This window comes from Sphaeramia orbicularis, chromosome 4, assembly GCF_902148855.1.
Source record: "Sphaeramia orbicularis chromosome 4, fSphaOr1.1, whole genome shotgun sequence".
NCBI lineage: Eukaryota > Metazoa > Chordata > Actinopteri > Kurtiformes > Apogonidae > Sphaeramia > Sphaeramia orbicularis.
The window spans coordinates 43907626-43928103 of record NC_043960.1 but is presented as its reverse complement, the minus strand read 5'-3'; the positions used below and the strand labels follow the sequence as shown (position 1 = coordinate 43928103).

Genomic DNA, 20478 nt, shown 5'->3' with positions numbered 1-20478 from the left:
TTAACAATTGGTTGTTAATTTCAGTTACTACAGCAGTTGTGAAAATAAGTATTACGTACAGTATTGTGATTAGGTTTATATCATAATACCTTGACAGAGGGGGGTGTCGAGGCACAGTGGCAGCACTTCTGCCTCACAGCGAGAGGACTTTGGGTTCCATTCTCAGTTGAACCAAAGCCTTTCTTTGTTAATAATAATAAATTGCATTTGCAAAACACTTTTCATTCAAATGAATCTCAAAGTGCTACAGAGGAAAAGAAAGTCCTTGAAGAAATACTTAAAAAATAAAATACTCCATGTAAAACGTCACCATGTTGAATTTACCTGTTCTCTCTACAAAATGCATGATATGTCAGATTTACCCTACCACCAACAAGAGGTACATAATATAAGTATAGGTTAATTCTCCTGTCAATGCCCCTGACCACTGATGGAGGTCTGGGGTGAGCCCCTGAGTCCCTTCAGTGGCAGCCTAATGCGCTAATGCTAATCACTAATACTAATGCTATACTGTGTGTTTATTATCATGGGTAAAATGCAGAGAGTGAGCTGCTGCAGGGATAATAAAGTGATGTTAACCTTCAAATTTAAGCATTTAAGCATGTTTCTTGTCAGATGGATGGATTCTGTTCATTTGTCTGTCATCCATATGTGTCTGGGCTGACTTTCTCAGATGGAATTCTGCAGAAGTTTCACAGAGATTTGTCTCTTTGTCCTTTTTAAAAAATAAATAAATAAATCTTCTATTCTTCTATTTTTTTTTTTTTTATTATTTTACTTTTACCTTGTCACTTGTTGCATCTAATTTTACAAGTACTATGCATTTAAATGATATTGTGATTGTGACTAACTTTATTTCGAACATAAGTAGAGCAAAATACAAAGGTGAACGAAAGACAAAAGGAAACCATAAATTTAAACAGAACAGTCTAGAATATCCAATGCAACGAGCCAACCAAAAAACTACCTCGATGTGGCTCTTCAACGACACTTTATGTTTGAAATGGAGCAGGAAGAAGCTGAGCTTACATTGTCCTACCCCAATTTTGGTGCAGAGATATATGCCCACAAGACAGTTGCCCACAACCTTAATGAAAAAAGAGACAAATGCCCACAACTTTATTTCAGAATATTTTATTAGTAACAAAAGTAACAAAATTATATACATTGTTAGTAAGGAAATGTAAAAAACACTACCTGTGATATCCCATCACCTCCATATGTAGACATATACATAGCTACTAAGGAAAAATGTTACATGTTAAATTAAACAAACAATACAAGTCCCATCGCCTGAGGATTCATATGTGAAATATTCACCTCGACGAGTTATAAACATAAAGAATATGTTAAAGTCCCATGTAAGAAAAATCTGAATTTGCATTTACATGTTGAATTGAACTGTCCATTGCATTTTATTTAATGTAGCACATACCACGAAGCACCTTAGGTTTCCACAATCTGTTTAAAAAATTTATTTATTTATTTATTTATTTATTTATTTATTTATGTGTACATGTAGCACCTGAATATTAATAAAATATTCTCCAGGAAAAAAAATATCTAAATCAAACTGTCCTTTTGCATTATTTTAATGTATTCACACATCATGTAGCACCTGAAGTTTCACCTATAAAGCATTTACAAAATATTACAAATAATGTCCTTCACATTACATTATTCACTAAAATATCTGCAGTGTTTGCATCTTCATATAGTTCCCCCATTGGAATTGTCTTGTGGGCATTTGTCATGGAATCCCAATTTTACATGACTAATATATACAGTCAGTAATAAAATAATAACAGTCTAATAAACCTGGTAAGCTAACAGTGGTGGATTCAGGTGCACTGTAAGTGTGATGTGTTGGAAACGGCGGGTTCCTGTATTGGTCTGAATGTTGGAACCATTCAAAGTGTTTTCACATTTTGATCAAACCAAACTGTGGACAAAAACACCAAAGACTGTCCAGTAAAGGTTTCACACCTGGGGATTTAGTTGAGAACAAATTAAGAAGTCTGAATCCTCAGACCAAATGAGGGAGGTGTGAAAGTGCCCTTAGACCTTCCTTTGATGCTTTTCACCTCATTTTTTCCTTCCACTGCACTGTGATTATGATTGGCCTGGCTGTGGCAAGTGCTAAAAGCTTCATAAAACAGTTTAAAGTTACGGCGCCATCTGTGTAGAAATAATTCTGCCCTTTCTGCTGTTTTAAAGTGACGTTTACCTTCCTGTAATAAGTAAATAATCACTCCTTTGACTTTAGCCAGACTAATCTTACACAAGCTTTTAAAATGACCCACTGTACTCATTATGGGTGAGTATTGTCACAAATGTTTCCTCTCATTTTGTTTTCAGTCTCAGTTTGTTTTAATATTGTGCTAAATGCAAACACTTCATCTTGCCTAAAGAGTCGGCTGATGCAATATGTTGAATGGAAACAGACTTCACCCCCCATGTCTCCCACAGCTGGAGTGACTGCATATTGTGGATTCAGCCCCCACTGACCCAAAAATGTGAAACGTTTGTTTTCATGCAAAGCAAATCATGTTTTAAGGATTTTGACATGCTGTGTAAATTACACTTTGGTCCATATACTGACGATATCAAGATTCTGGAAACGTATGGAATAATATTTTGAGGAGACATAGCATCCGGGTGGTTGTTGAAAGAAACTGATGGAAAAATTCCAGATTTTACAGCCTGTCTTTGTCTGTGATATTTTAAAAGCCTCACAATGGTAGGGAAAGTTTCAATCCTTTATAGAATATGTCAGAGTAGCAGACAATTACAATTCTCTGGTCTCTTTAAATACATTCAAAATCATTCTAAATGAATGGGGAAAGGATAAATCCACATGTAGATGTTTATTCTAATTGATTGAATCAGATTCTGCTTTGAGATGCTTTTAAGGAACATGTATACTTTTAGTACCTTTTAAATTATTGATGGCGTTTTATATGCATGTTCTTAGTTTAGTGATTTATGTATGGTTTTAGTTGACTTTTAGTTCTCATTTTTATTTTTTAATTTATTTTATTTATTTATTTTGACTATTATTGTGTTTTATGCATATTTTTAGTGTGGATGTATGGCTGTGATTTCTATTTGGTGTCACTTCTGCTGCCAAGACACTCTTGAAAAAGATATTTTTTTATCTCAGTGAGCTGTTTTCCTGGTTCAGTAAAGGCTAAATTAAAAAAACCCCAAAAAAACAATAATAATTGGTGTAATAAACCATCGCTCGGTCCAGCCTGTCAGTAAAGGGACACATAAAGGTAACCGAGCTGCTGTTGTTTTTGACACTCTGCTGTGTTGTCGCCAGCTGGAAAGCAGGAAGCAGGACACAGATGCAGAGGCTGCCACCCTGACGCCACATCAGTAAATCCATACCAGGACGCTCCCCTGAGGGATCTGAGGCAGGATGTTAGCTGACACAAGACTCCACGTATTGTGCTGTGGTTGTCACAAACAGGATTTTGAGGGTGTTGAGAGAAAAATATGTGGACATTCTAATGTGAACACTCTACCAGCTCCACCAGCAATTTAACCAAATCCTGGATGTGTAAACAGGGATCCAGTGGGTGGCTGTTGGTGAGTGGGAAGCTGCCACACCGAGACAGGTGTCTTCCAGCTGCTGCAGCTCACAAAGAGTCAGGGTTGTTTGGAAAAAAAAAAAAAGGGTGAAGTCGGTAGAGTAGGTAGCTGTTGGATTAGACATCCACTCCAAGGCAGGGGTGTCGAAGTGATTTTCCTCCAGGGGACACATTCAGCCCAATTTGATCTCAAATGGGCCGGACCAGTAAAATAATAACATATTAGCCTAAAAATAATGACAAGTTTTTCTCTATGTTTTAGTGCAATAAAAAACATTTAATTATGAAAATATTTCCATTTACAAACTATCCTTTCATAAAAAATATGAATGACCTGAAAAAACTGAAATTTTGCAAGAGAAATCAATGCAATTTTAACAATATTATGCCTCACCTTATCATTTGTACATGTGCATTACACACAATGTTACATTTGGTAACAGGCATAATGTTTTGGAATTTGGAACTAAAATAAGAGCCGTTTGTACAATATTACATCTCATCTTATTATTAAGACAACTTACAGATCACAGTCAACCTACAAATACATAAAACATTTACTAACAGGCAGAATATTGTTAAAATTACACATAATTTTCTTAAGACCTTTCAGGTTGTTCATATTTGTTCAAGTTATGCACATTTTATTGTTAAAGGATAGTTAAACGTATATATTTTTGTGTTATTTTTTCACATAAAAATCAAGATGAAAAATTGTAGTTATCATGCTATTATTTTACTAGATCACATTGGTCTGTATGTGGAACCTGAACTAAAATCAGTTTAATGCCCTTGATCGTTAATATTGTACTTTTTGCACTTCACAAATTCATTCCACGGGCCAGAGTGGAACCATTGGCGGACTGGTTTTGGTCCGCGGGCCACATGTTTGTAAACTTGGGTCTTGTGACCTTTCTCTTAGGCTTTTGGTTACTGTCATTTGCCTTGTGGGTTAAAAATACTGGTACTGCTTTTGAGCTTAGATGTGTAATTATATATTTTAATTGGTGTCTGAGCCACTACTTTCAAGCTGCAAAGTGTTGCAGTGTCCCATTTTTTTATTTTTATTTTTTATTATAAACTTTGTATTTTATTTGTGTGTGAATTAACAAAACTGATCTTGAATACTGGAAAAGGTTCTGAAATCTGCAGCTTACGCTAAGTCTGTTTTTACTTCCATCTTGTTTTGACATATTTACTGTGCTCCATACTCACTGGGGATCTCTGTGTTTGTGTTTTTTGTCTAAACTCAGCTTCTTCAAGGTCAGCTTACCAGGAGTGAATGTGTGTGATGGTGTTTACTGGGCCTATAGGACACTGGAAACAATAGTGCCTATAGTGTAGTATGTATTGTCTTCTCCTCTCAGCACAAAGCGTCTGTTTTCCTGCTTCCATTCCTCACTGAGTCAGACGTGGTGTCTGTATCTGTAGCTAGCATGTCATCATACAGTGTTGGTAGTGATCTCATGTTCACATGGAAACATGTCAGACAACATTAAGAGTCAGACACTACTGTACAGGTGGAATAGGGTGTTCTATTATAAGAATACATAAAAAAAATAAGACCAAGGGTCCTGTAGTCCAGCAGCATATTAAATACAGTAATTGACATTCGTTTGACCTTTCAAAGTAACTCAAGGTCAAAGGTCATGGCACCAAATGAAAGCCCAAGGCTTTTTCTCAATACGCGTTCTTGTCTGGTCTTCCATTCTCGTGAAACGCCATCAGTCGCCCAAGATGCAGTTCATGCTGGCCCAGCTGTGAGCCCACCGGCTCGGCTGAACCGACGAAATGTATTACAATTACAAAAAATATATACAAAATGTATAAATGACATGTAAATACTAGTACAAACGTATTGAAATCAAATTGAGTGACATTGTGGTGATTTGAGGGAAATACGTTATGGAGCAGATGGTATAAATACAGCAGAGACTGGGAGGAAAGTTCACAGGTACGACGCCGTTTCAATTACAGATAGACTTGCGTTCTTAGGAAATACGTTCCCTGAGACTGTTCTTACCAAGACCGTACTCGCCGAGTTCACAAGACTGTACTCTGTGTTCTTGGTATTGAGAAACGGCCCATTTGTGACTTCCTATCTATTGCCAATTGTAATTATATCAATACCTTCAACTGTGTTAAAGATATAGCACTTTGAAATTTGTCCCTCTATAAACCAATGGGTATTTTAAAAATTTCAAAATTTCATACAAAATTCAAAAATCAATATTTCCCAATTTTTTAAATAGACTTGGGAGACCTTGCCCCAAGGAACATCTGCCATGAATTTCAATCGATTCTGGCAGACGGTTTTGGAGAAGAAGTTTCTCTAAAAATTGTTTACGGACGGCAGCTGATACCAACAGTCCATCAGACCTTCTGGCCGTTGGACTAAAAACTGACCCGTTTTAAAACCACTTCTGTCCAGAGCTACATAAGCATAAGTGCATGAAGCTCATTGTTACTGGTAATATTTATGTATGTCACTGTTGAGCCTATGGTCACTGTTGACCTCTTATCAATAAGAAGCATTTTATGATCATTTTTTATCTGTAGTTTAAGTAATAATTCAATAACATATCAGCTCTAAGTACCCAAGTAACACTTTAACCCCTGATGTGTCTGTGGTGTTTGTACTGAATGTATGATTTATTTTAAATATCCATTAAAATTCAACTATTTGCTCAATAAGAAAAAATTCAAAACATGCTGATAGAATAGACCTTGTGATTTCCATAGACATTTGAGCATGCTCAGTGCACCCCCCCCACCAGTGTCAAGACACATAGCAGTGAGTGACTCACTATAAAAATAGGCAGTTTGTTTTTGTGTTGGGTTTTGTTTTTTGTTTTTTTACATCATTTTCTTTGTCATTTTTTCTTTTTACTGTTGTTTGCAGTGTTGTCATGATTTTCCTCTTTTTTTATTTTTACTGTGTTTTTACTGAGTTTTGACCATGTAACTGCTTTTGAAGTTCGACCAGGTGCCAAAAAGCAGCTGGACTGATTTAGAAAAGAGAGATAGTTTCTTAGTTTAGCAATAATCAGTATTTATCAAAAAGTCTTTGTTTGCTGTGATGTAAGACAAATTGATGTGAGCTTGAATAGCACACAGTTGTTAGAAAACAATAAAAAAAAGTGTCTTAGTGTGAAATCAGTCTTACTTTTGCTTCTTTTTTCTGGTGTACTGTATTTATTCTGAATCAAATAATTCACAAGTTCCTATTTTAAAGCTAATTAACTTCTATTTAGTGTTCAACTGCATTTGTATGCTAACAACTGTGTGCTAAGTGAGCTGATGTTAGTTAGCATTTAAGTGCAATAAAAAAAGGGATTATGATCATATTGTGAAGGTAGCTCTTGTTCATTCTGTGCATTTCACTGTACTATTTCATACTTATGTGGAAATTTCATGTTGTTACCTCCGCCAAGTCAAACGGCGGAGGTTATGTTTTCATCAGGTTTGTCTGTCTGTCTGTTAGCAAGATGACTCAAAAATTTATGGATGGATTTTCATGAAATTTTCAGGAAATGTTGATACTGGCACAAGGTACAAATGATTAAATTTTGGTGGTGATCAGGGGGGCAGATTTTTTGTTTGTTCGTCTATCTGTTAGCAAGATAACTCAAAAAGTTATGGATGGATTTGGATGAAATTTTCAGGAAATGTTGATACTGGCACAAGGAACAAATGATTAAACTTTGGTGGTGATGGCGGGGGGGGGGGGGATCTGCCTTGACTGAGGTCTGCGCTCTTTGAGTGGTTTTCTAGTTTTCTGTGGAATATCTCTCTTTCTGTTCTAACTAAAAACACCACTGAATATCATGCAGAATGTTACAGGTTACAGCAGGAACAAAGGGGGACAGGACTTGGCGAGCACTCATTTGCTAATTTCACATTTACTTACATTTCCTAAGGCTCCAAACATATTGACCTTAATAGCATTTAAAAATCACTAATATTTACCACATTTTAAACAGTTCTCTCAGTGCATATCTCAGCTCTAGTATTTAGGTCAACTATCACATTTATTTTGTTTTCAGGATTAATTTTTCTTTTCACCAAATGAATTCATAGCTGTATTTACAGTAGGTTGTTGTTCTCTTTCCATCCTGACTGGTTTCTGGGTGGAGGTAAAATTCACTTCAGCTGAATCTTGATCTTCCATCTACTTGTATATTTTCTTTTTGTCTCAGTCTTCAACAGTTTGGACCCTTGGTCTCTCATCAGTCAGTCTTGTTGGAAGTCTTCCTGAAATTATGTCAGCTACAGACATTTTTTTTAAAGAATGGGAGGGGTGCACTGCTCATTTACACAGAAATGTAATACTGCTGGTGAGTGTACTTTGCAGGAGTGTGCAGTGCTGCTATTCCGTGGCTGTTTTTCTTGCATTTAGTATGTGGCTGCATGGCATTTCCAGAGTGGCCCCAAGACTGTCTGGTTAGGGATATCAGGGTGGCGAGTACTGTACGATTTTCAGAATGGTTGCAATGAACATTTTCATTCAGAGACACTATGTTTATAACGATTTTTTTTTTCATAAAACAATGTTAAATGCGATTTGCGATCAGTAAAGTTACATCATATTTTCTGAAGGTCAGTGTCAGTCACTAGGGTGGATACTGGATGATACTGATATTGAACTAATATATTTGTCACTGTCCACTACCATAGTGGAAAAAAAACTCCCCATGTTGTTTGTCTAGTTCACAGGTGTCAGACATACAGCCCACAGGCAAAAACTGGGCCATCAAAGAGTCCAATCTGGCCCGTGGGATGAATTTGTGAAATGCAAAAATTACACTGAAGATATTAACAATCAAGGATGATCATTTTAGTTCAGGTTCCACATTCAGACCAATATGATCTCAAGTGCATTAGATTAGTAAAATACTATCATAAGAACCTTTAAATACAAGTCCAAATTTTCCTCTTTTTGTATAAAAAAGTCAAATGACATAAAAATGTTTACATTTAGAAACTGTCCTTTCACAAAGAATGGGAATTATCTGAGCAAATATTAACAATCAGAAATGTCTCAAGAGAAGCATGTGTAATTTTACCAGTATTCTATATTCTACTACCAATATACGAGGGCCGTTCAATAAGTTCATGGCCTCACCCAGAAATACTGGTTGTTATAATAGAGGATGTTACATTCTTTCGTGATGGGATAGTGATGCTTGAACATCGATAGACCAAGTGCATTGCTGTAAATGGAGATTATGTTGAAAAATAAAATATAAATTATCAGTCAGTGTTGTTCTGTTCTGTGTGAGGCCATGAACTTATTGAACGGCCCTCGTACTATATTATACTAAATGTTTTGTTTATTTATAGATCTACTGTGATCTGTAATTTATAATGCACATGTAAATGATAAACTGAGTTAAAATTGCACTTACATTTCTTAAGACGTTTCAGGTTCAGGTTATTCACATTTTTAATCAAACTTTTTATATTTTCATAATGTAATTTTACTTTTTTCATTGCTGTTATTTTACTGGTCTGACCCACTTCACATCATATTGGGCTGAATGTGGTTCCTGAACTAAAAAGAATTTGACATCCCTGGTCTGGTTTGTATTTGTTTGTTTTTTGTTTGTTTTTTTGTTTTGGTTTTTTTGAGGGTTTTTTTTCTTAAGCAAATCACTCTTGTTTAGAGACACATTAAGCCCAGAATGCAGTGACAGCATTTTTACAAAACTGTGGAACATTTGCATGAGGAAAAATAGGTCACAATATTATAATGACTTATTTCCTGCAAGAGAAATATCATGAAAAAAGACACATCATATTAACGTTTTCACTGTGTAGTTGCAGGTCAGGGGTTGTTGTTCCTTTATATAGTAAGATCAATGTTAACATGTAAGTAGTGGAAGGGAAGAGAATGTCAAACAAGACATACAAACAGGATTATTCCAACGGAGTACATCCTGTGAGCCAGAGTACCCTCTGAAATGTTCAGGGATTTATCCTAAGATTCAAAGTTAGTTTGCTTGTTGTCCTTCATTTTCAAAGTCCAAGGAAAATAGTGTGAATGCAGCAGAGAGAGGAGGGAGGAAGAGAGGGAGTCGGTATTTTTGGGATGGATGTTTCCAAATGACTGAAGGACATCATTAGCTTCAATAACCTTGAGTCGAGCTATATTTGGTCATCTTTTGCAAACAGCCACATCATTCAAAAGGCGTGTTTTTGTGTGTGTGCAGTAGTTTGTGGACACTCTTGTGTCTACTGGGTAATGTGTGTGTTGTGTGATTTGACTTTCTGTTTGCCTACCCGTCTGTGTATATAAATCCTATTTTTTCTGCTGTTTATTTTTGTAATTCCTTGCTGTGTAATGCTACCCCTGACATTTAACTGCCAAATGTTTTCTTTTCTTCTTGTGGGTTGTTTCATCATTGTGATTTTAGGACCTAATGCCCCGAGGGAGAAAGAAGACAATTTAGCTATCCTTAGAGAAACATTTTCAATTTCCAACCTAGGAAATTATGTAATATCTGAAAATCGTAAAAAAAAAAAAAAAAAAAAAAAAAAGAGGCGGATAGGTTATTACATTTTTTTTCCTCCAACACACGGATCAGTCTAAATCCTGGTCTATGTTTGCCCAGTTGTTATCTTGGCAGTAACCAAGTATCATATATCACCATCAAACATTATCTCATTTCACCAAAAGCACTGTTTTTCCAAATATAGTAAATTTTCATTGACTAAACCAGATGTAGTCACGCTGTTCTTCTGGTGTGTGTGTTTTTTCTGCAGCGGCACTGCCCTTCATCATCATGACCATTGTGTCTAAACCATACCAAAGACACATTTACTGTGACGATGAGAGCATCATGTACCCCCTAAAACCGGATACAATTACCCATGGCATGCTGGCAGCTGTCACCATCTCCTGCACCGTCATCATTGTAAGTTTTGGCATCAGTTGATTACTCCTATCACACACTCTTTTCTGTTGTCTTCACCCACATTCTCAGGAGACACTGGGGTTGGGATGATAGCTGTGTCACTGAGCTCTGATGGTGTGAAACCAGATCATGAATAATTTAAACACAGCTACAGAAGGGAACAATTGTTTAATTAAAGATGTGAGTCATATTTGTCATGCTCCTAACCCTCTGAAAACATCTGATTAGCCAAAACCTTCCATTATGGGCTGGATTTTTGCCATCCAAAATCAAATTACAGAATTCTCAGACCACTTGAATTGTTGCCATGGAACAACAGCTCACCTGCTGTCAATGTTGTCAACTGAATCATGAAAAGATGCAGAAATGTGACAGTACACCAGCTGCATACAGAGACAGTTCGGACTGAATCACCTGAGATTTAATATTCATACTGAGTTAACAGCTGGTTGTCAAGGCCTTGTTTTCTTCGGAAAAGGGTCATGTGACATGTATGACGAATGTTCTGAAGTTCTAATGGAGACAGCATTAGAAGTGATTCCAAAAGTATACTTTTTATTTTATTTTATTTTGGGGGGGGGGGGGGGGGGGGGGATCTAGTGGACATAAGAAATGTCATATCACCCGTTGGTTTCTAAACTACCATTTTGAAGCCAGAAGTTTGTAAATGGACTGTCACAGTGGCTTAGTGACTGTGTAAAATGCATTTTATTAATAAGGTCTAAAACTCAGCAGGTAGATGAACATACATACAGTCATACAGACCTGTCAGTCAAAACCTGACCATCAACTGCTACAACCTTCTTTTTTACCTAATATATTATTTCCACATGTGTAAACTTGTCTTTTACCATTGACTGTAATCCTATTATTTTCTGAAAAGAGGTTGTGCGAGCTAAAAAGTGAGACTAGACTTACTCCTGGAAAATAAATTATTTAATATTGAAAGATAAAAATTCAGTACTGGTGTATGACAGTCCTAGTTTTTTGGAGCCAACCCCAGTGGCCATCAGTGGTATTACAACTTTGGGCTGTTTAAACACTGCCTCCATTTTGGAGCTGAGGTTCTACAGCAGTAGGTGTAAACATAGCAAAAGTTATGCATTTTTAACAAAAACCTATTTGTGTAGACAAAGGTAAATCTTTTGCTTTACTTTGCTTTTTTCATTTTTCTATTCAAGAAAGTGAATTCAGTAGACAACACCAAACCCTGATGGTCGCAGGGAATGTGCTAAGTGTGGAAAAAATGGAAAACCAGTCATTCTAATGATTGAGAAACTTACCTCACTTTCTCTTCTTAGATTTCCTCTGGAGAGGCTTATTTGGTCTACAGCAAGAGGATTTACTCTAACTCTGACTTCAACCAGTATGTCGCTGCACTCTACAAGGTAGTTGGAACCTTCTTGTTCGGAGCAGCTGTAAGCCAGTCACTGACAGACCTGGCCAAATACACCATTGGACGCCCAAGACCCAACTTCATGGCCGTATGTGCCCCCAAGGTCTGCACAAGATACATACAGACAGCAAACTGCTCTGGCAGTCCTCAGGACGTGACAGAGTCCAGGTAGGAGGAGAGGAACTACACATTAAACTTGTGCTTCGGGAGGGAAATATGCTGGAATTAATAAATAATAATTTAAGTGGTTTACTCTTCCAAAACTGAAGGGAGTAAGAAAGGAGCCATTGTTTGGGAAATGTAATTGTAGTCCTTTGAACATCGCAACACACCAATGCATAAAAGTGCTGAGTGATGCAATGGATTTTCTTCTTTCTCCTTCTCTCCAGTTTGTCCTTCTACTCTGGCCACTCATCGTTTGGCATGTACTGCATGGTCTTTTTAGCGGTGAGTACGGCAAATGAAAATAAAACAATGTAAATATGAATGTCTGTGTGGAGTAAATATTGGAGATGTGTCTGTGTGATCTCATTGCAAATATTCTCAGTGTGATTCAGGCGTAATAGTCCCCAGATGGGCTCATCCGAGAGCAGGCATTTGGATGAGTCTTCAAGAGCTAATTGTTGAAAAGGAGAAAAGGCCCATAGAGCCTATTTTATGCCTGTGGACATAAAAGGACAAGGCAAGAGTTCAGAGGAAGAATGTGAACACTGAGAACACTGATCTGGAGGCCTTCGCTGTTTTTTTCCCAGCAATGACGATGGCAAAGCATGTGCTGTTTTCTGTCTTCAGACCTATCCAGTTCATTTCCTTTGGCCTCGTTTCTTTGTGTTAAATGCCAGGAACCACTGTTAGACAGCTAACTTCAAGAGGCCAAACAAAGCAGCTGGCCCATCTCAACAATGTTTAGTGCAGAGACAGTTTGGACATAAAAGGCAGAATCTACCCAGCAGATACCTATTCATGACAGTGGTTTGGTCCACACTCTTAGTTTTAACACACAGAGTCAGCAAATATAACAACAATCTGTGTTTATGTGTTATATTGCTGAAAAAGTGTCCCGCACCATCAAGTCCTGCAAAGTGTGACTGTGTGGCACAGCTGCTGTAATGCAATGCCAATTTTTGCACCTCCAACAGCAGCCCATCAGAAGCCCAGGGAAGTCTGTACGGCTGCCAGGTTCATAATTTTTTTGGCATCTACTACTTTCCTGGAAATGAAAAGGTTTCAGTCCATAGTAGATATAAATTAGGTTTGCACTCAACACTTTTTTTACAGGTTTATTCCAGGTTGAGCCCCTACCAGCTGCTGTTGTTCCAAGAAAGAGACACAAATTGAGATGAGATGCTTATAGAAATGGAAATGCACCAAGAAAATATATTTTGAAGACACTGATTGAAGATACTGAATATTAGGTTGCTAACACATTATAGGGGTCGTATTGGACCCCATTTAATACGTTAATCCACAAGTGTCATGTGTTTCCAGAATGTGTGTTTTGAGTTTAAACCCCAAGTACCTCACAAATCATTCCTTTTCCTAGCTCTGCGTAGTCTTAATTCACTGTTTGTAAGACTCTCAGAGCAGAGACTGTATAGTTGTGATATTCAAAATATACAGGAATCCATACAGCTAATGCTTTCAGGGGTTTAATGTTCCAGTTTTACGAAGAAAAAAAAGTCATTACTTTTCGCAAGATGTCCCCTTTAATGTTTGTGATGTTAAATGTCTCTTTAAACAGATGGCAGATCTAGGAAACCCAACAATTTACCCAGAGCCTGATAATATCTTTTAGAGCAAATATAGAGCTGACTATCACAAAACAGGAATCTGACTGCTTTATTGTTTTACTGCTTTATCAGCATTGCAGTATATTAAAATATTTGTGTAGCATGCCAAGAGATGTATGCTCAGTTGGTCGTGTTGTTATATATTGTTGTGATAACCCTAAAAGCGCGAACAATGTTTTTTCACAGTGTAATATCATAGTGGCTGTACAAATAGAAAAGAATACCCATCATAAACATGTTTATTTCCCTTTAACTCTTCATTTCTTTTCTCTTTTCTCATTTTCTCCTCGACCACCTCCTGATCCTACCATCTTCTGGTTTTCTTCTTCTGCTCCAGCTTTATGTACAGGCTAGACTGGTGGCTAAGTGGGCCAGACTTGTCCGGCCCACCATCCAGTTTTTCCTGGTGGCCTTCGCGGTGTATGTGGGTTACACCCGTGTCTCTGATTACAAGCACCACTGGAGCGACGTGCTGGTGGGGCTGCTGCAGGGAGCACTGGTTGCTGTACTCAACGTGAGTTCCCCAAAGCTGACATTTAAGAACTACTGCACATTCCATTGGCTTGATAAAAGAGAGGTCACTATTTGATGGTCTGTGGTTTTGCTGAATATCCTCACAAAGCAGCATCTTTTATCCAGCCTTGACCACACTTTGAAACACAATCAAAATTTAGTTGCGGTTCTAGTTTTATACCTGATGACACTTTAATGTTTAGTCTTCTCATGTGGTTTTTAGCCTCAGGAAGCGAACACATGGGTGGGCAGTTACAGTTCATAAGAATGACACTGAATTGATATCTTACTGGTTATGATACTCCCTTCAAAGTGGGAGTCAGCTGCTTGAAAAGACCCAAAGACAGGAAGTAGCAGAGTCAAATGGAGAAATGGAGTGTTAGGCTGCATCCACACTAATGCTTTTAACAATGCACAGTGAAATACAAAGCATATGACAAGAGAGCTAATAACACTACTGAATAAAGGGATTAATACAAATTTCATGAATAACAGCTGACTTATTGTGAATGTAGTCAGTGGAGTCATGATAAAATGTAGAATTTAACTGCCCAACAACAGCTGTAACCAAGGCTGACATCCTTGCTTTGTTCTGTAAAGGGTTATGTGGAAGGGAGATGGCAAATTAGGGAAGGACGCATAGTTACTGATAAGAACCAATGAGGCAGTCAGTGCCATTTTTTTCAGTACACATTACAACACAGCCTTTGGATTTCTGAGCTAAAACAGGGTCAGTGAACATTTCCAAGTATTTCCATTTCAGGGAGTTTAAACTCTAGAATAGTGTGGACATTAACCATTAAATCAAAACCCTAATAGTGTGGACATAAGTGAAATCTTAGTGTTAGTAATACATCCTTTAAAGTGGGACTTGAGCACTTCTGAAAGCATATTTCAGCTTTATTTCATTCTTGCAGTAAAAATCCATAGGCAAGACATAGTTAGGGGTCAAGTGTGAGTCCAGTAGAGTGTTAGTTGATAAAAACCCACACAGTCTCATTGGCAGGTTCTCAGGCGAAGGTCGATTCTCCTCACTTCATCCAGCTGGGTTTCTTTATTGTTTGGCCATTTCCCTGTTTTGATTCAGCCACTGTCAGCACCACCATGTGGAAATTCTAGAGTGGCAAGTGTGTGTATATGTGTGTGTGTCCATGTATGATTAATTGGGAAGTGAGCTTGGGCCTTTGGCCTTCAACGTGCTGGGTACAATTACAGACCCTCTTGGGCATGGTGTTTTATAGCCTACAGGGGTTGTGCCTGCTCTCTGTGTGTTCCCCTCAGATGTGTGTGCATGTGTGTAAGTGTGAGAGTGTCAGTTAACAGCTGTGCACAGACTTGACCAGACGTAGTCTATGTAATCACAGTTTCCAGCCCAACCCCTACCTCCTCTGTATCCCTTATACTCTCACAACAGTCTGCACCAAAGATGTTGCTTAGAAACCAAAACTCTTCCCTTCTCTCCCTCCACTCCCCTCCTCTTGTCTCATTTACTTTTCTCTCTACCTCCTGCAGGTGCACTATGTGTCAGACTTCTTCAAGAAGCGTCCTCCACGTTGCACTCGCACTAGTCAGAACACCACCGATAGTGAGGAGCCAGAGAGGAAACCCAGCCTCCAGATTGCTGACTCTGAGCACGGCAACCATTACAACTACCACCACAACCCTGGCCCTGTGTGATAGGGGCTGACCTTATCACGGGGGAACAAAGGCTGTAGCTTGCAGACCCAAAACCTGTGGGAAAGGGCCCAAACCAGGGACATCAACTTGGATTGGTCTTTTTTTTTTTTTTTTTTTTTTTTAGTTCATGGAATAAACTTTGTTTATCAGCAGCGTGAACTCCACAAGAGTCCTTCTGCAGACTCCTGATGCTATGGGAAATGGTTCGCTCTGCTATGTGAAAAGTCCTGTGTTTGGTGTCTTGTCAAATTTTAGCTGTCCAGTCTCCATCAGTCCTTTGTGAGGAAGCTTGGAAGGAATTAAGATAAGGGGTCTGTTGCTTGTAGCTTTCATGCCCCCATCTCCATTTGCGTCAACCACTCAAACCCACCTGCTCCCCAACCACTGGAACGACGGAGGGGACTGCATCCCACAATCCCCTCCCAGAGACCCCCTGTTCTCCTGCACGAGAGAAAGGGGTATATATCATGTTTTAGACATCGTCATTGATGTGTAGTAAATGTATAGACTTAAAGCTTCATTAAGCAAAACACTCACAAATTAAGTGTAACACTATAGACTATTATCATACATAGTGCTTGTGCTATAGCATTTAAGCATCTTAAAGGTCCAGTGTGTTAGATTTAGAGTTATTTAGTAGGATCTAATTGTAGAAATGGAATATAATAATCATAATTATATTTTCATTTGTGTATGATCACATAAAAATAAGATCGGACATGGGGGAAAGAGTGACGGTTCCATGTTGTGCTAACATTGTTTTACATTAGAACAAACATCCTCTTCCTTTTTTTCCATTTTATTGCAGGTGACGATCAGCCTTGAGGTGCATTGCTTTCATTTACTATCTTTGCGTGTGGACCATAATTAATTTCCCCTTGACTAAAAAGTGGCGAATGGGTAAAGTAAGCATTGACTCTAACATGGGAAAAAAATGTTTGTATTCACTTGGTTGCAATTAGCAGGTCCACCACTAGTTGTCACTAACTGCTACACACTGAACCTTTATTTGAAGCTACCTTATGAATCTTAGCCAAATATTTACTCCCTTGTACTTCCTTGTTTTGTACAGAGCTGGTACAATACCTATACCAGCTACTTGTTTAAGTATGGGCCATTTTGATCTGAGCAGGTATGGCTGTTTCTCCGGTGTTCATTTCTGAAACTGCCCCCAGTTTAATGTAATGGAAGCGTGTTGGGCTTTAAACAATATAATATGTTAAAGTGAAGAGCTGATTCTGGGAGATTGGAAGTACTAGGGACTCATTAGGACTTTTTGATTGATGCTTAATGGAGCTTTAATGTTTTGTTGTTTTTTTTTTTCCTGTACATATCAATCAAACTAGTTAGCAATGATGAAAGAAATGTAAGACAGACCAAGGAAGGCAACAAGCACAATTTTATAATTCATTCACTTTCAGTGCACCTTAAATTGAGTACACACTCAAAGGTTATTGTGAATCAGGTGGATTTGTTCTAATTAAAATCAGATCAAGGTAGATTAATAGTTTTCCTCTGTATGTCAAGTAATCTTGACGGCAAAAAGCCAACAATGTGCTTCAAAGCCTCAACCACATTGCACCAGGCCACCCTGAGGTGTCTCTGAAACATGTAAAAAGATTTATCATTAAGGAGGTTTATAGTGACTTGATCTAAAAGAAGAAACTAGATACAGTCTTTAGAGATTATTTTTGATATTTGCTGATTGGTCTTAACTGACATACACTGTCTGGTGACTCACACAGTTATCCTCCTTTATGGTGTAGTTTAGTGGTATCAGTGGATGTAAAGCCTCAGGAAATCTGGCTTGTAAGAGTAAAATGCATTCAGTATGATTCCAAAGATGAGTTTCTAATCTACAAGATTCTGAATGAAGGTAATCCTTTAAAACTATTGTGATTAAAAAAGGCTCAGTTTGCTGTTCAAACCATTTATGAGACTTATGAGGCATATGCTATTAATTAGCTCATTAGCTATACCATTACTGAGGCTAAAAGTGTTAGCAAAATATGTTAGCTAGTTAGCTAGCTTTAAATATACTTTAATAACCTACTTAATAACACATCAGTAACATATTACATTATTACATACATACCACAGTATTTTACATTAGTGTACATGTCAAGCTAGCTAGATGTGTATAATTAGCTAATATCTAGCTAACATAGCTAGCAGACAGATAACGAAGATTTTTAGATTAAAGATGCCAGATTCTTTAGGTGTAAACATGACAGCCTTGGGGTCTTCAAGGGGAGGCCAGAGTGTCTTCTGTTTCAGGGGAGTCCTGGAAGAAATGGCTCATTTCTTTAAATCGTTGGTTCTTTGACAATCAGATGACCTCTGCAATGATCTTCAGCATTTTATTCATCTACCAGCAACTTAAAAACTACTTGACAAGATCTAAAATCCATAAAATGATCATTTCACGAGACAAGTTTAGCATGAGGTGTGGAAACAGGCGAGGCTCATTTATTCCAGCTCTGCAGTCTGTTGTGTACCCCAGCCCAGGACTAAACACATGCATTTTTATGTCATTTTTTCTTTTTTGTAGAATACCAAACCCAAGATAAAAATAACCAAAACCAGACTGATGTGACTGGCTCACAGTAATACATACACAATCAAAGATGAAACTTAGCTGTTATATTTTCAACAACAGTGAAACAATGATGGAATTCTTGTCAGTAGTCTTAGTATGTTTGATAGTTAGCCAGTAGCTATTAGCTAATGGGAGCTCCGTAAGTTGGTTTGGATAACAGACTGAGGTGTTTTTATTAATACTGGAGTAACTGTGTAATTAATCTCCAGTATAAGTATCCATCCAATTCACACCCAACAACATGTGGGATTTACACTGAAACTAATTTCAAATACATTTAAACATGTTTCAGTATATGACATAACTGTTGTGTTTTATGTTTCCAGGGGCTTTCAACTCACAGTGACTATTCTTTATGCTCAGCCTGGATCAGTCACAATTCCCAAATGTAATTGTAATATTTAGCCTAAAACTTGGGCCATATTAAGAGATGTGACATTTACAAATTATAAATACATGTATTGGCTTTCCAAACTGAATTAAGTGATAGCTCCATGTTTCCCCGGTGTGAAATGGATTGCAGAGATAAAAACCCTGGATATGGATAGCTTCATTTTCTTCCTTGATTCAACAGTGATATACCACTATTATAGTGCTAATCAAATATTAAGAAATTTGGCTTGCTTGTTTTCTTTTCTTTTTTTTGTGCTCAAATACACATTGAAGAAGGATGAGACAGCCATTTTGAAAATGGTGTTTAATTTATTTTAATATAAGAAGGTCTTTATGTTGTCTTGCAAGGTTGGAAATGCCAGCGCTGTTGAGGTTTATGTGCAATCACCCCTGCTTGCCACTATGAGCCAAAAATACTGTACCTACTAATGCTATGAGACATGTTTCATGTTGTGTGAAGGATGTGTATATATGCCTGCATGATTTTATTTCACATTTAAGTAAGCTTTAATTCCACCTGTAGGCCTACAGTGCTTTTTTTTGCCAACGCCACATTGGTGCCTTCTCAGACTAGTAGTGCTTGCTGGAGTTGCCACAAAAAAAAGGAGAAAAAAAAGGGATCTGATTCCAGGTCCAAACATAAGCCAGATGCCTTGGCAGGGCTTTTAAAGACCTGTTGTAGTGATAAAGGGTTACATACCCAAAGCTAGTAACACTGCTCCATTTCCACTTCAAAGACTCGTCCATGTGTCCCACCCCCCTTTCCTGTGTTGATACGTGAGGTTAATTTGTGAATAAGGTTCCCTGTACAGTTCTTACAGCACACAGACTCTGGAAGGACTAACAGGAGATCAGACAGACCACAGACCTGATAGGAGTAGACAGGAAGACAGTCAGGATCTCACCTGGAAATGATTGTGAGGCCCTTAAAGCTGAGCTGAGACTTTCAGGGGTGGGGTTAGGGTTATCCCATAATGAACCTTGGTCCCTGGGGTCTTCTACACATTTAAAACAGATTTATAACAAGAAACAGCTGGAACCAGTTGTGGTGAAGTGCTGTGCAAGCCCTGTTGCCTGCTCTGTACGTCTAAATCATCCCTGCATTAACTCCAGCCCAAATGAGGATGAGGATGTAGAAACATTGTACTTTTTTGTTTCCCCTTCAGGTTTGTTCTCAGTTGGTGATGTGGCTCCATACGTTACTCTGCTTTCTTTAGTCTAGTGCCTTAAATATGCACTGTTTGGTCAATCTCTTGTTTATATGTCAACGTGTTGGTTTGATTCATGTTGTGTTCATTTATGTATAGATTATATCTATAGTCTCAAACCCAGAGAGTTTTAAATAAAAATATAATCCACATTCTCGTGTATTGTTTTGCTTAATTACATTTATTTGTCAAACTATATTTCATGTTTCATGTTCATATTCAGAGTAGTTTCTTCCTTTTTAGGCCTAAATATGAAACCACTGAGGTGACAAATAATCAACTGAGCATCAACAGCATCTTTTCAAGGTGCTCCTAGCAAACTTTGAGTAATCTTGACTCCAAGCCATTTTCATTTATTTAACTGGTCAGAATATAAACTCTTCAGAAGG

General features: G+C 37.8%; 1 protein-coding gene across 1 annotated transcript in view; it reads left to right on the top strand.

The window, feature by feature from the left end:
• The window catches only part of plpp2b (phospholipid phosphatase 2b), a 47906-nt gene extending 27665 nt beyond the window's left edge, over positions 1–20241 (top strand). Inside the window, exons 2-6 of the mRNA XM_030132774.1 lie at positions 10362–10513; positions 11815–12077; positions 12299–12356; positions 14037–14213; positions 15725–20241. Coding sequence (XP_029988634.1) covers positions 10362–10513; positions 11815–12077; positions 12299–12356; positions 14037–14213; positions 15725–15889 — 815 coding nt within the window. The 3' untranslated portion in view covers positions 15890–20241. The remainder of the gene's footprint in view (positions 1–10361; positions 10514–11814; positions 12078–12298; positions 12357–14036; positions 14214–15724) is intronic.
• Positions 20242–20478: the final 237 nt, after the last annotated feature.